This window comes from Plectropomus leopardus, chromosome 2 (assembly GCF_026936395.1).
Source record: "Plectropomus leopardus strain MGB_pleo_1.0 chromosome 2, ASM2693639v1, whole genome shotgun sequence".
In the NCBI taxonomy this organism is placed as follows: domain Eukaryota; kingdom Metazoa; phylum Chordata; class Actinopteri; order Perciformes; family Serranidae; genus Plectropomus; species Plectropomus leopardus.
Window position 1 is genome coordinate 22742611 of NC_142177.1, and position 12993 is coordinate 22755603.

Consider the following 12993-nt stretch of genomic DNA (forward strand, 5'->3'; position numbering starts at 1 on the left):
TGGAATGTAAATTGAATTTCTGTCACAATATGTATTACTTTATAGTGTATTCATTTACACACACAAAGGCACAGAAAACAAATACAGCCACTGGAGAATAAAACATATGATTTGTCGCTAACAAAACTAAGTGAGCAACACGGTATATCGGCTGCCTTTATATAGCACTATTCTAGTCTTAGCAACCACTGAAAGTGCTTTACAACACCTAGTCACACACTGGTGGCAGAGGCTACCATGCAAGATGGTAACTGGCTCATTAGGCGCAATGAGCATTCACACTTGGGGTTTAGTATTTTCCCAAGGACACTTTGCCCAAAGACTGCAGGGGCCAGGAATCCAATACCCACCTGATTAGTGGCCGACCACTCTACCTCCTGAGCCAAAGCCGGCCCACGAGGTTTTGAAGACTATAGTGACTTTGTACTGCACAGCACGATTCCTCCTGGAGGTTGTATCACTGTAGCTTTGCCATTAACGCTATATAAATGCATCCCACAGTGGCACAATTTTGAACTTTTAGCACTGACTGACAAAAAAACAGAGAAAGATACTGAAGTAAAAAATAATCCACTGAAATGATAAAATTTCTTCACCTTCCAACCATATGAAATTTATTTTTAAGCATGATGTGGGACATTTTCCAGGTAACATGGTGGCAGTTTGTCATGTTACAGCAAAGTTTTATTTGGTAAAGATAGGGCTTTGCTTTACAGACTGCCAGCGAGAACTTGAAAGAATTTAGCAACATGGGGGCTTTTCATCACTGTGTGTCAAGGCTTGGAAACAGAACACAATGTGAGGCCATGATGGGGAAAAGAAGAAGTGACGGATTGAAAGTGACAGGTTGACAAATGTGTCAATGAAAAGAGACACCAGGATGGAAAAAAGAGGGGTGGGAGGATCAAAAGTCTATGTCGGGTTTTTGTTTGTCTTTCACCAACATACTGTATATACAGGTCTGCAGTAGTGGTTGTGTACATATGTCTTACATATATAGTACATATGTATTTATCTAGACCAATTTGTTTATATGCTTGTATGGTAGGGAAAAGGTGGGAACAATAACATTTAAATCTAAACATGAATATACTGTGGCTCTCCCTAATCATGTACATACACATCAGTTTACTCTTTTACCTGCACATAATCAGAGAGGTAGTGGTAAAAAATGACACAAAAAAAGGAGACACTAATGGTCTGCATGATGTTGTGGCTTGTGTATGTATGCGTATTAATGTGTAGAGGAGAAAACAAGAGCCAGAGGGCCACTTCTGTCATAACTCTTCCTGCACGCCTATGCACATGTGTATGTACAGTACGTGTGTGCTCTTTATGCATGTATCCTTTCACATGCTTGTGAGCTCGACTGCAGCAGGCCTCGCTGCCTTAGCGCGGTGACATTTTCCTTGCAAGGGCTGCTCCCCTGACATTTTCCTGGTGTCAGATCAATCTTGATTTAGTCAGATGTCACATTCACTTAGGTACACATCTCTAAATGAGAGATCTGCAAGCATGTTTGCGAAAAAAAAAAAGAAAGACAAGCATGAAAACACATCTTCCCAACAAAGCAGTCATCACTGGGAAACACAGTGATTTTAATGTTTCCTTACATTGCATGTTTTTAAAAGGAATGCAATTTTCATGATGACACTTGAGGAAATTATGTAGGCACATTTGGTTTAAGAGGAATAAAAAAAAATTCAGTGTCAGACAACGTGTTTTAAAAAAGAGAATTACATTGATATAAAATACTTTTACTGTGGGAAAAAGCTCAGTTTAGCAATGAAGTGTAAACACTCAGGAAAACGTCTTCATACAATGTCTTTGCATGTACAAAAAGTCAGACATGTATGCATGTAACACTTTCTAATAGTATTAAACTGCTAAGACGACCACAACAGGAGGTGTTATTCAAAAATAATGATATAAAAAGTGTAATCGGATAAATGCCACAGAAAAAAAAAACTATTTCACATTGCTTTAAAAAAAGTCTCCAGGGATTGTCAAATCTCCCTATGAATTGTTTTATTTTAACAGCATCAACCATCTGGCACCTCAACAAAGTAACTACAAGTTTTTTGGAGCTGCCGTCTTTTAAATTACTTTAACTCAATGCTGCCTTAAGGTCTACATTTGCAAGATGCCCTCGAGCATTTCACCAAACTCTCACATTGCCAGTCACTCAGTGAGATCACTGAAAGTCCTCCATCTTTATGAGCTTCATCACGATCTTGAATATTTGTCAGTCAAGCATAGTTTTGCTGCACCTGTTCACATTTAAAATGCATGCACACCCACTCACAAAAATAAACAACAACCAGTCTGAGAGGTTCCTGCTTGTACCATTATCCCTAAAAACATCTGTTTATGCTGATGATCTGCTTCTTTACCAAAACCCAAAATAAAGAGACCTTTGCCCTCTCACCTTTGATATCCCACAGGGTGAAGTGTCGATTGTTTGTGGCTTCGGGGGCCAGGGTGAAGTAGAAGCGATGTCCAGTTTGTGGCTCATCTCTATCCACCACGCTGATGGTGTGAATTAGCTACGGAGAGACAAGCAACCAAAGCAGAAAGCGAAATAAAAGGACAAGAGAGAAAAGAAACAGAGGTTAGATTTTCTGCTCAGATCTACTCAATGGGTACAAGAAAATGAATATGAAAAGCACTTTACACTTTACATTTCAAATGCCTCTTTCATGAGGGAGGGAGTGAGGTGGAGTGAGTGGATGCAGCCGACTCAGAAAGCTTCCTGTGAAAGTGCAGTTCAAAGGGGCTACAGTCACAAAGAGATTAAAAAAAAATATCTTTCTCTGGAAAGTTGACACAGCAACATAAAAATGTCTTAATGTTAGAAATGCAAAACTATCATAAAATGCTTCGCTAAAAAGCCTTTTTTTTCTTTAAACAGAAAAGGAGCGAGATATTCTGTGTGTCTGCTCTAAGAAAGAGCAAAGACTAAATGCAAATGTGCAGAAGAACAGAGAGAGACTTGGTGAGGGTGTCGCCCTCCTATCTAAACCTATATAATAATAGTGATCCACATTCAAAGATAAAACTCAACTGTGATCCAATTTTGAGAACTCTGTGTGGACACAATAAGGTGAGATATGATTCACTGTGAGCTGAACAGACATCAAACAGCCCCTGGAGATCCTTTCACCTCAACACAGGCCTCACGGTGACAATTCATCCTCCTCTCATCCTACGAATCCGCAGCCAGCATCAAACCTCAAGCTGATAAATGATACTTTCACATCACATCCGTCAGCTCTGTTTCCTCCTCCACCACCACTCTATGTATGAGGTTTCTTATTATTTTGATTTCCTTCACCTTTTGTTTACTGCACACACAGCAGTAAACAAACAGTTTGTTAAAATGTGTTTTGTTTGTAGCTTAAATGTCAAAATTCTCAACATGAATGGTAAGAAAACATATCAGCAGCAGACAAGCACAATGAGACAAGCTAATATGTTTTGACTTTAAAGGTAAAAGCCTTAGGGCTTTAAAACTTGAATCCCCTTGTGGTATTATACTACTTTTGATCTATATCTAAGTGTCTTGAGACTGTCAAAACATAAACTGTGTAAACTGGAGGTGGAACTCCGACAACATGTTTCAATAAATCACTTTTCCCAAAATATGTGGCGCAATACTATAACCTATAATCAGTCTGAGCAGCCAGGTTTCATTCCCAGATCATCAAAAACCACTGCATCCACAGCAATATTTAACACTCAGAGCAACTTAAGAAGTATAACACAGACTGCTGTTTGTTTCTCCTGTGAAACCAAAGGCCAGGGCTGTTTTAGTGTCAGGTCAAAGCTGTTGTAACTTGGATGCGCCTGTGTCATATTAACAACACATTGCATAGTTTTTTTTAACCAAAACCATGATGCTTTTTCTAAAGTTAACCGAGTAGTAACAGAGTAGTTTTGTTGCCTAAACCTAACTGTAACCATTTGACTACTAAGCGTTATGAGTTTCACCCAAAAGACAGCTGTGCATCACATACGTATATTAAAGTTTCACAGATCTACAAAGGTGTTCTTGTGTTGGTATCACACATTAGGGGCATGAGAAAGCTTCTGTACTTGGCAACAGGGGATGAGAATAAGTTGGTCAGATAGTTCTTTTAATGATGCTTTTTTTCCCCGGTTGAAATATTAGAACTATTCTTTTGATAATACATTTGAGGAATTATGTGATTTTCTTGATTTTTCTACGACTATATGCAAGAGCTGATGTTGCACACCTAACCAACTATGGTATTACATGTCTGTACTTTTGTGTAAATGTGTTGATGTAACCTATGAAGCTTAAATGCTACAAAAGAAGCAGTAGTTTTCCATTTTTGTTTGATTTGTGAAATATTTCAGCCATAGCAATTTACATGACATGGAGACACAGAAAAAGTAAACCAGGTAAAATAGTTTTCACAGAACTGATCTGATTTTCCTAATGTTAGGCCTATATAATGCAATCAAAAATGATAAATGATCATGTCATTTGTAATGGGATCTGATGATATTTTCATGTTTACTAATACTCCTACTCATTAACATGGCATTTGTTTTTTGTTTAGCCTGTCAGTATAAAAACAAATTTGCCATTTTACAGAGAAATTCAGACCACCTCTTGGAATGTACTTCCCAAAATGTCAATTTTGAACTATGAAGAAAAGATTAACAACCTAATGAATAGCTGCACACCACATTAAAATACTAGTTAAAGATTCAGTTAAGTTTGCATAGTTGTGCATGCAAACTTCAGTGGTGTTCAAGCACCGTATCCACTGCTGTTGTGTTGTCTGTCGCAGAATGTAGCCGACACAGCACAGATGGCAGATGCAATTTTGTCAATAACAAAAAAATTGTTTTTTATTTGGGTTTACAGGGATAGCTGAGTGCTGCCACTGACTTTATGGAAGCACAGTTTTTTCATTTTCTGTCTTACACATTTTGTTAGCTCAACTATTTGTTTAGCAACAGTTCATCCCACTCCTGTCAGCCTCTACAAGTATCCATTGCATTACTCCTACTGCACACACAGTCAGCCGTTTATACTTGCCTATTCTTATTCAACTCACAGGCTTTCTTCCCTCTGGATGTAAACAATTCTGCATTTGTTAATAATCAACTTGAATGACCAACACTCTTCAATTAGTTTCCTGAATCGGAACATATTAAAGCAGGTTGGGGGGCCAAGTAAGAGATTTTTCCATCACCAAAAAATTGCGCTATAATTTTGTAGAACCTTGTGAGAAGCCGAGTTTAATCATGCAGTAAACCCCCTTCCCTTGCTCTCTGAAACACACACTCGCAGGTGAACAGCTCACAGGCACTGTTAAAGATCCACAGAGACGCTCATGACAAACAACTCCCAGAACTACTATTAAGTGAGGCGTTTCTCAGGATGATTAAAGCAGGGTTTTCGATGGCTGTAATTCCTTTGTCTGCTCTCACAAAAGCTTATTGTATCAGATAAGATCCTGGGAAATATATCAAACCATTACTCAGCTGTTACAATAGCAGTCTCCTCTTTATGGGCTAGGAAACAGGATACTTATAAAATGTTAAACATTGCTTTGTTTACTGGACTGAACTTTTCTTTCTATCTTTTCACCTCTATCTCTCTGCCTCTTCAGCCTGCTCTCTCTATTCATTACTGTGATTTCCCTTTCCTCTGATTCCTTGTCCTTTGCATTTATCTTCTCCAAAGTATCTCCCACTCATGCTTGTCCTTTCCAGAAAAATGTGTCCCTCATTTATCACCCACCTGCAAATTGATTATTCAGACAACAATACTGTAGATATACTCCACACCCTGCTGGCACATAAAGACATCTGCTTTATTGTGTAACTTTTAAGCTCATGTCGCCTGTCTGCGCGAGACAGCCTCATTCATTTATTGCATCGCATACGACTCTGAATTATGAGCCTGAGCGGCAGCTATGCATTACCGTGTGACTAAGCTACTGCCGAGCACACTTCCGGGCCACAATTGTACCTTCACAATAAACATCTCCTCAGCACTGACGTTGCATCACAGACACAGAACAGGCTTAGTCATACCCATAGCTCAGGGAGGTTGTTTGGGATAATATGGCTTACTTTGTAATTACAAAATGCTACGGCATGATTTCAGGGTAAATCACACGCTTCTTCCTTTGCATGCTGCAAATCTGCATTCGAGAAACACACAGAAACACATGGACCAGGAATTATTGCCTGTGTTACTACAAAGGTGATAAAAGAGGAAAAAAATATCATTTCATGAGGTGCCATCTCAAATCTTACACCCATGATTGTGATAGTTTTATTAAGTGTTACATTTCTTGAGAGTATGGGTTTGATTAATAACAAAATCTGAAATCAGACTGAATGTTGACACACTTTTTTGAATGTATCTGCTAAACGTTGACCACCAACGTTTCCCAATTGCATTGTCCACATTATCAAAGCTAGGGAACTAAATATGATGAAGTTATCCCTTTAACTAAATAAAACCACTTTTTGGAGGGTTAAAGGGATAATGTGAACCAGCGTTGCATGAGGTAGCCTACCTATCCAAAGTTGGTGTATTACATTAAGTAGACAGTAGTCGGCACTCCAAAAGTTTGGAAAAGCAGACAGGAGTACCGCCACAAAAGCTAAGCAGTATACTGTTGTGGATGGGGACAGCAGCAAAATGTATTTTAGCCACTTAAAAAACAGTCTCACCAAAATAGAATCAATACCTTGACGCAGACAACCCTTTCCAAAGAGGAAATCATAAAAGGCTTCAGTTCCTCAATTATAATTTCATCAAAGCTGCCAGATTTCTAAATCACAACTTTTTGCTTTGGCTCTAAACATTGTCAGCAAGCATGAGCTGCATATGGATGCAATTTGTAAGACACAGGGTTTACAAAAGCTGCCACACTACTGCATGACTTGATAAGCCATGCAGTTTAATGTAAAGTTTGATTACTTCAAAGAAGACCATGCATCCAGTCAATCCACAGTGATCTATAGAGAATTCAACCAAATGTGCTGTATGTCAAAGCAGGCCTGATCTTATCCTCTCATCATTCTTTGAGGCCCTTTCAGGTTTATTTCAGTCCGAAGGTGGAGGAATAATGAGAAAGAGAGAAGACACTCAAAGCAAAAGCTTTGTTATCAGCCAAGGGATGGATCTACTCATTTCTTTGAAGAAATATGAACATCAGTGAAGATGTAGTAAGTGAGCCATGATCTGCGTCCTGTGACTCTGCCCTCGGCAGTGGGACTCTCAGGCGGCATCTCGGGGTGAGTGGAAACTGCTGAGGGAGAGATAGAGAAAGGCGAGAGGGAAATGAGAGTGTGGGAGTTTATCGAGCAGCTAGCGAAGCTCCCTCAAGCACAATCACCTAATTAGATTTCTATCTAGCAGTCCCCTTTCCTGACCCCCTTAAATCTCCTGCATCTCTGGAAAGCAAGAAGGGGAGACTTTCCCAAAAGTACATCTCATCTGCACTGGAGGTGTCTGAAAGGTCAAGGTTGTGAGAGGGAGGCGGCTTTCTCATTCGCAGCAGAAATCATCCATTTCGCAATGGCAGCAGGAAGGTAATGAATAAATAAATAAATAAATAAATAAATAAACAGACAACTACTTAAAATGAGCTGAGAGAGGTTCATCTCTAAAGCCCAGGATGCACTGTAAGCGTCAGGTGTGTTTTCAAACACATCCATTATTTTCAGTGGTAAAAAGCATCCTCATGGTGTCCAGTGGAGCATGAAATGTCTCAATACATTGCTCTGGACTTGATTAAATTTCAGGTTGAGAGAATACTTTTTGGGGGGACAGCGTCAAAAGCAAAGAGCTAAAATAGGATTCAAAGCTTAGCAAATTTATTTTAAAAAGTAATATGTATTTTATCATGACCTAAATTGGAGTGCCAATATTACAGTTGCTACATGCATAATTTGATGGCTCTTTCATAGGCAAGCATGCAATAAAAACATGTAATAACTAGGAGGGCACTCTGGGAGCACAGACCTCCAACAAGGCCAGATGCCAGATCTCTCAGTGTTGAAGGGTGCAATATAAGACATCCAGGACATTCATAGAACAGCAAACTTCTATTATTCATGTGCCCACTGACAAGACAATATCCGCCATTTTGCACTGCATACTACCTGGACTCAGCATGTGCGGGACAGAGGTTCTCATATGTATGAGTGCACTGTTGGCTCTGTCAGCACTGTTGCTATTCTTAGCACTGTTAGGGCTGTTTGCATTATACCATCCAGATCCGCGGTGGCAGGCAGCCTCATCCGAAAGCTAATGGCCATCCTCCAGTTAACCCGCTGTAATTCGGATCCGCTATAGACTTTAATTGGTTATTCTTAGGCCCATGCTTTACTCTTCCAAGTTTGATGAAAAGTGGGCAAGTAATTATTCCAAATTCCTGCTGACAAATAAATGCAGACTAGACAGACCACATAAACTGAGCCTAATAAACTACCAACTCATCATATCCTACCACTTTGTCAGTGCATCAGACACCGAAGCATAGATACATCCTTCACGGCTGTATGATACACACTAAGTGGCAGCAGTTTGTAACATCACCACCACCAGCAACTGCCAGAGTATAAAGAATGTCAACATCCGAAAAGAGTGGGTGGGAGGTGTGGTGGATGGGTCAAACAAACTGCTGACTTATGTAACGTGACATGACATTATGTAAGCAACAACCAGACTTATTTTAAGCCAAACCATGATGTTTTTTTTCTTAACCTGACCATGTGCTTTTGTTGCATAAACCTAAGGCAGTAAACCTAAAAATGAAGTGTTTTACCAATGTTGTAAGTATACTGTGAAATATACTATGTGTATATAACAAGGACCAACTGTATATTTCCTGTGGAAATGTGTGTGTATTTTTAACAATGTGACAAGCATAAATTGACACGCCCTACCTGAATGTCCAAAACTGACACAGAGGGGTAACTAGAGCATCATTTTTTGATGTGTAGGTCCAATGACAAAGTAGTGGTATTTAACCAATTAGGAAGAACGTGTTGAAATGCATGACTGCATTGGCTAAGGGAATCACATACAACATAACATATTTTGGTATTTATCCTATAAGATGACGGTAGCCTGTCAAGTTGGCAAGCCTTTCAATCTAGATTAAACAGATTAGGTATGTTCACCAGGTTGAAAAAATTGTTACAATACACTACATTTTGTGGTGGTTAGGTTAGCCAGTGTTTACAGGGTAAATCTGAAAAAAGAATAAAAAGCAGTGATTGTTTGCTTAAAGCGGCTCATGATAACATTTTCCTGTCTTTGGGTCACCTCTTGAAGTTTTATGAATGAAAACTCTTTTCTGACAGAAATAGTAAACTATGTATGTATGTAGGCTGCAGGGATTGTGCCAACATTTCATTATGTTTTACCACTGGGTGTGTTGCATGTGTTATGTGCAATGTATGTGCAATGTGGATTGTGTGCAATTTATTGGTGGGATTTGGTACAGCTAGTTCTGTCTTTCTGTATGTAGTTTGTTTTATTGTGACTGTGCAGGCATTTATGGTCGCAGCATCTGAGTCCAAGGTAAATTTCCCTGTGGGGACAATGAAGTATACTGTATTGTATCATATCGTATAGTATCATAGTGTATATGTATGTTTGCATTAAATCTCAAAGGCATAAGAAGGATGACGTTTTAAAATAGCCACAAAAAGTTTTATAAATCTGAAAATTTCCTTTTAACTATTTAAACAATCTAAATGTAGATTAACTCATTCTTTGCTAGACTTTTTTTCCCTTGTTTTTCTCCTTTAACAAAAAAATCCAGATGAGAAAATCTTCCCGTGTGACCTTTCGGGTTGCACCGACAGACATCATTTAGGCTTGAGGAATTACCACCTGTAGAGAAGCACTGAAACAGCAAAAGGGCTGCATCAAAGGACACGTCAAAAGCTCCATCCAATGAGCATAGACGTTTATGTTGTAAACATCAATATGAACAAGGTAGATCTAAAAAATACTGCAGGAAACAGTGCGTATTCCAGTCTCTCTACTCTGCAGGTTTGTCTGATTCAACATTAACATTTGAGAGACAAAAGGAAAAGGCATTTGGTGAGTAGAACAGATGACTCACTCAGTCTCCTACTCATGAAATACTGTCTGGCAAAACTGTGAGTGTCTGGCTTTTTGTCTTGTTGTGTCGGTTTGCTTCTTCTTTTACTCACTCCTGCTGTATTCTTACCAGTGCCTGTATTTGTTTGTATTTGAACCCTTTCTGTACGTGCATGAGGTGAGTAAGTGTTCACGTGTATGTGATGTGATGTTTGTGTGTGCGTGTGTTAGTGTATTTCAGACAGGCTTAACATTTAGCTGTTTCACATTGATGCTCCCAGGGGTTGGAGGTTGATGGTGACGTGGCCAAACTGAGGTGATCTGTCGCAGTGACCAACTCGGCCAGCTGTGAGACAGCACGGCAGAGCTGACAGGCCTCCGTTACCCCGGGCCATACTTAGTATTTGGCTTTCCACCCAGCCTTTTTTCTGCACACATGGCACTATATGATATCTGTCCCTCTGCATTCAGTCAGATAAATACCACGAGGTGGGCAAGGAACGGGCTGAGAGGCAAAGATTGTGTGCACATGTCATTCATTGAGGTGCAGCAGATTGGGAGAATGGGCAAAACTGGAAATGGATCTGGAATGGTTGAAATAAAGAGGGAATTTAAATATTGTGAACTATAATTACAGTAACATCACAAGGCCAATATTTGTATTATTTTTGTCCTATCCAATACATTGCTGCATGGTCATACTGTAGTATTTGTGCACAGATAACTTCCTTTATACAAAGAAACTGTAGACAAGATATTTGTATTGGAAGCATTCTGGTTTCTGTTTGTAGTCTGAGTAGTATTGACGACTCTCATTAAAGCTGCACGCAAACAGTCTGTGTGGAGAGGCGGAATACACTGGCTGAAATGCAACCTTGGAACCTATGGATCATTGTTTGATGACTATCTAGCTTTATTAGCCTTTTAAAAATATCAATCTGCAATTGTATCTGTTTACGAAGATTAGCTGAAATGATTGCCACACAGAAGAGGAGGTCTCAGCTTAGATATCTGCCTGCTAACCAGATCATCCAAAATATTGTCCATTACTCTCAGAGGCTTACCGTCGTCAGACTGATGACCAGTGGGTTATGATATTGGTCATACTGTTGTTGTACATGTGATGGCCCCTCTGCTTGGTTCCTCTGCTGTGTCTTTTCACTGCAGGGCTGCAGAACTTGATAAGTGCAATACCCAACATGGGACACACCTGGGCCTGGTGTGCCCCACAAATTTGCATTTTTTCCTGTTGTTTATACTAACACTCAGAAAACATATCTTCACTCATCTACTCATTGCACTACTGACTGCAGATTTTTCCAATTTATTGGTGGTACTCCTTGTGGTTTCTTATTTGTTAATAAATTCACTTTGTTAGTTACCTGTGTGCCTTCTACTTTATTGTCAAGCCAAAGAGCCCAGCTATGACATGTAACACACACTGGAATATTTAAGGCCCATTTAGGAATTGGGTTATTTGAGCCTAGTGATCTATATACATATACACGTATGACAATTAACATTAGCTTAGCTTTAAGGAATAATTGATTTTGTTAAAACTGCATAAGCAATAGACAACAGAATATGAAAGCGAGGTCTTTGGTTGAGCTGATCTCATGTTATGATTCATGTTTTGGACTAAAAAAAATCATTGAGTTTTTAAACTTGCAAAGATGCTTATTGCAAATCATCACACTTTTTGTTTTTGTTTTTATAGTTTGGCATGTGACATGGCTAGTTTTCACTTTCTTAAAGGGTGCTGGATGATTAAGAATGGTTTTAGGGCTAGGTTAGTGTAAGGGAAGGGTTAGTTGTGAGGGTTAAGTTTGGGGGGACTGTATGTCAATAAGGGTTCTCAAAAGCACAGAAGTTCAAATTTGCGTGTCTGTGGTGCAAACAGGGGCAGCTTGAGAGTTTTGAGGCTCAAGGCAAAAACCAGTTGGATGCTCTCTCTGCCTTTGCTTTACAAAGTCATTGCTGCTAATGAGACAGGATCTCATTTGCAGTCAGGTCCTAAAAACATTCAATAGACATGAAAAAATCTGAGCTGAACTGAAGAAACCTTTTAAATATTTTGTCTTTGTTACGAATTTCTAGAACTTCTACAAGTTTTTGTGCCTGAAAAATCCAAACTGCACATAAAAAGAGGGGTATATAAATATATTTACTGTGCAGATGAACCTGCAATTCATACTCTAGCAATACTTAAAGAATGTATGTCCTTTTGGCATGGCTGCCCACATGAGCTCTACATGATAGTATAACAGAGGTGTGAATCCAATCTGTATTTATTGTGCACCATTTTTTTGTCTTGTCTCTCTCAATCTGTGATACTGTAAAGTCCCTTATTTTACTTTCCATCTTTGAACATTGACCTGCATAAGACCCCTAGAGGGCCCCATAAATAAAAGGTGAGAAACTATTTAACACTTTGTGTCACGGCCATGACTTGAACCGTGTCCCCAAGCAAAAAGCTGCTTCGCCAGTGTCACCTATTTTTTATTTACTTCTCTGCCAACCCTTCCCCCTCCCTCCACATGCATTCTCCCTCCAAACACAAACAAAATAGGTTGTGTTGCCAACTCTCAAATGGGATCAAACCCAACCGCAGTTAAAAGGCTTAGGTTAATCTGATTTTCTCTGTGGTTCCACCGAAAGCTAGACCTGAGCCAAGTAGCTGACACTCCATGAACGAGAACGGGTGAAAACACAACACACAACAGGAGACAATGGAACGCTCCTCATTAGCTCAGTAAACCGGGGGTTGAGCTGACGTATTAAGAGTGTGACAGGGAAGGCTATGTGTGTACAGCATGTGCGTGGGTATGCGCACGCGTGTCTTTATTTCATTGAAGCATGCGTCAGTAAAGGGACAGGCA

The 12993-nt window shown here is 39.5% G+C and overlaps 1 protein-coding gene across 1 annotated transcript in view; it reads right to left on the reverse strand.

Annotated features, from left to right (window-relative positions):
* cdh22 (cadherin 22) overlaps positions 1–12993 on the reverse strand; it is a 315121-nt gene that overhangs the window by 27169 nt on the left and 274959 nt on the right. Inside the window, exon 14 of the mRNA XM_042495051.2 lies at positions 2429–2546. Coding sequence (XP_042350985.2) covers positions 2429–2546 — 118 coding nt within the window. The remainder of the gene's footprint in view (positions 1–2428; positions 2547–12993) is intronic.